Source organism: Lucilia sericata, unplaced genomic scaffold (genome assembly GCF_015586225.1).
Source record: "Lucilia sericata isolate MDLA Ls3-8-SP2 unplaced genomic scaffold, ASM1558622v1 Contig006458F_arrow, whole genome shotgun sequence".
NCBI classification, from domain to species: domain Eukaryota; kingdom Metazoa; phylum Arthropoda; class Insecta; order Diptera; family Calliphoridae; genus Lucilia; species Lucilia sericata.
This window is the reverse complement of record NW_023997757.1, coordinates 2501-6068: the sequence shown is the minus strand read 5'-3', so window position 1 is coordinate 6068 and position 3568 is coordinate 2501. Positions and strand designations below refer to the sequence as shown.

The window sequence follows — 3568 nt, the reverse complement described above, 5'->3', positions numbered from 1 at the left end:
GATTTTATATTTTCGACCATAAAAAATCGATTTTTGAGGTAAAATATGAGTGATCACAAATCGAGGCCCTTTTTCAATTTAAACGTGTTTTAACGAAGTTAGAGCCGATTTTATATTTTCTATAATAAATCGATTTTTGAGGTAAAATAGGAGTGATCCCAAATCGAGGCCCTTTTTCAATTTAAACGCGTTTTAACGAAGTTACAGCCGATTTTATGTTTTCGATCAAAAAATCGATTATTGAGGTTAAATATGAGTGATCACAAATCGAGGCCCTTTTTCAATTTAAACGCGTTTTAACGAAGTTACAGACGATTTTATGTTTTCGACTAAAAATATAGATTTTTGAAGTAAAATATGATTGATTACGAACGCATTGGATCACAAATAACAAAATATATTTAAATTAAAGTAAATCTTAGGATTTCAAATTTGAATTTATGTATGTGCGACTTAAATGCCTTTATTTTTGCTGGTTTCTTTCAATTTAGTTTCAATTACTTCCATCAACGTGCAATCTAATTGTGGAAAAGAAAGGTAAAGTGAAGTAAAGTGAATGTCTGTACTAAAAAGTTTATATTTATTAAAATTAATTTATTTTAATTAACAAGGTTCGTTGCATTTAATAGAAAAATAGAATAGTTTCAATTAGTATTGTATAAAATCTCTGTAATATGTAATCCTATCATATAGCTTCTTTTTTTAGTTTTGTAATTAATTAATTTATTTATATCATCGCACTGTTCCTCATTTCATTAATACATTCGTAAACATTTCATTGAATCCATGGTACCATGCTTAAACCTTGTACTCATTTGAATTCCTTATATATATGTACTTATAAACAATTATAATTAATTATATATCGATAAACCATTCTTTACAGTTTTTATGAATAAAACAAAAGTTTATAATAGAGAAAGACTGATAGAAGCCGTGGCTAAACGACCACCCGGTGTACCCTTAGTAACCGTATCAAATCATCATTCATGTTTTGATGATCCCGGTCTTTGGGGTATGTAAAATTTAAACTTTGGATTTTAGAATTTAATTAACATTTACAATTTCGTTTCTTTTTATCTTTGTATTTTAAAATGTAATTTTTTAGGTGTTTTACCAGTGCGTTACGTTTGTAATTCCTTTAAAATTAGATGGTCTATGGCAGCCCATGATATTTGTTTTACAAATAAATATCATTCAACATTTTTTATGTTTGGTATGTTGATCTAGCAATAATAATACGATAGAGATGACGATAGGCTATACAATAGACTAGATGATGGACGAGTCAGCGGACTAAATGATAGGCTAAAAAATAGACTATACGATACGATAAACTAGACGGTAGACTAGTTAATCTATAGTCCAGTCTATAGTCAAGTCAATAGTCCAGTCTATAGTCCAATTTGTAGTCCAGTTTATAGAACAGTCTATAGTCCAGTCTATAGTCCAATCTATAGTCCAGTCTATAATCCAATCTATAGTCCAGTCTATAGTCCAGTCTATAGTCCAGTCTATAGTCCAGTCTATAGTCCAGTCTATAGTCTAGTCTATAGTCCAGTCTTTAGTCTAGTCTATAGTCCAGTCTATAGTCCAGTCTTTAGTCTAGTCTATAGTCTAGTCTATAGTCTAGTCTATAGTCTAGTCTATAGTCTAGTCTATAGTCTAGTCTAGTCTAGTCTATAGTCTAGTCTATAGTCTAGTCTATAGTCTAGTCTATAGTCTAGTCTATAGTCTAGTCTATAGTCTAGTCTATAGTCTAGTCTATAGTCTAGTCTATAGTCTAGTCTATAGTCTAGTCTATAGTCTAGTCTATAGTCTAGTCTATAGTCTAGTCTATAGTCTAGTCTATAGTCTAGTCTATAGTCTAGTCTATAGTCTAGTCTATAGTCTAGTCTATAGTCTAGTCTATAGTCTAGTCTATAGTCTAGTCTATAGTCTAGTCTATAGTCTAGTCTATAGTCTAGTCTATAGTCTAGTCTAGTCTAGTCTAGTCTAGTCTAGTCGATGGTCTAACTATGGTCTAGTTTACGGTTTTAAACTCAAATAATAACATTTTCAAAATCTCCATAAATAGGTAAATGCATTCCCGTAATACGTGGCCAAGGTGTCTATCAAGATGCTGTCGATATTTGTGTACAAAAAGTAAAATTGGGACACTGGGTACATGTGTTTCCTGAGGGTAAAGTGAATATGACTAAAGAAGAAATGCGCCTGAAATGGGGTGTTGGTCGTATTATCTATGAATCTTCCAAAGTGCCTATAATTATACCCATGTGGCATGAGGGCATGGATGATGTGCTGCCAAATGTGGAACCCTATATCCTTAAATGGGGCAAAAGAGTAACGGTTAATATTGGCAAACCGATTGATATGAATGATTTTATAAACGATTTAAAAAGTAGAAATGTTCCTGAACCGGAGGCTAGAAAATTAATAACCGATAAAATACAAGAAGTATTTCATGTAAGTTTGTGGTGTTTTTTAAATTACTGGAAAATTGTAATTAAATATTTTCTTTTTTTTCAGAATTTACGCTTAGAAACCGAAGAGCTTCATAAAAAACACAAATAGAATTCGATGTAAATTGTTGTTTGTATCTTTTTTTTAAAAAAAAACTTTTATTTTTTTTCTCAGTAATAATAAGTAAAACTATCTATAGTATATTTATATATATTCTTGATATAAAATCTGTTGATTTTTGGTTTTAAATTAAGCATTTGTTAATTTATTGCCTTTTTAATGTTTTACTTTAAAGAAAAAAATATCGTGTAAATTTGATACAAAAGATAATTGAATATTACTTTTTTTTAAAAAGAAATAAGCTTACTGTGAACATACATTTTGTCGTGTTATTTATTGAGAAGATGAAAACAGCAAATGAGTCCTAAATAAATAAATTGTATATATTTAAAAGAACAAAAGTGTATTTATTTAAATCTTGCGAAACCTCGTCCGCCATTTCCTCCTTAATTTTGGTTTATATTTTTCTACACGTTTCTTTCCGTGATCTTAATAACCTGAACTCGACAGAGATAGATAGATAGATAGATAGATAGATAGATAGATAGATAGATAGATAGATAGATAGATAGATAGATAGATAGATAGATAGATAGATAGATAGATAGATAGATAGATAGATAGATAGATAGATAGATAGATAGATAGATAGATAGATAGATAGATAGATAGATAGATAGATAGATAGATAGATAGATAGATAGATAGATAGATAGATAGATAGATAGATAGATAGATAGATAGATAGATAGATAGATAGATAGATAGATAGATAGATAGATAGATAGATAGATAGATAGATAGATAGATAGATAGATAGAAAGATAGAAGTTATGGATCCTTATGAAATAACAAAGTGATCGAAGTTGTTAAGTCTGTCATTCCACAAACAAGACTGAAATTGTTGATCAAAAATTTTAAGAAAGCGCTTAGTTTTGTTAAATTTAAAATAAAGTTTATTTATATATAAAAAAAAATTTTGTTAAAATATAAATAAAATAAAATTAACATGCAAAACATAAAAAAGAACAACAACTTATACTAA

General features: G+C 28.9%; 2 protein-coding genes across 2 annotated transcripts in view; one reads left to right on the top strand and one right to left on the bottom strand.

Annotated features, from left to right (window-relative positions):
* Positions 1-881: 881 nt before the first annotated feature.
* LOC119615633 (tafazzin homolog) lies at positions 882-2609 on the top strand. The gene is made up of 4 exons (XM_037971642.1): positions 882-1015; positions 1109-1216; positions 2078-2466; positions 2530-2609. The coding sequence occupies exons 1-4, from the start codon at positions 892-894 to the stop codon at positions 2572-2574; spliced, it is 666 nt and encodes a 221-aa protein (XP_037827570.1). The 5' UTR covers positions 882-891; the 3' UTR covers positions 2575-2609.
* An 892-nt stretch (positions 2610-3501) lies between these two features.
* The window catches only part of LOC119615634 (serine/threonine-protein kinase fused-like), a gene marked incomplete at its 5' end in the record, with an annotated part of 1013 nt that continues 946 nt past the window's right edge, over positions 3502-3568 (bottom strand). Inside the window, one exon of the mRNA XM_037971643.1 lies at positions 3502-3568. This exon is cut by the window's right edge and continues 660 nt beyond it.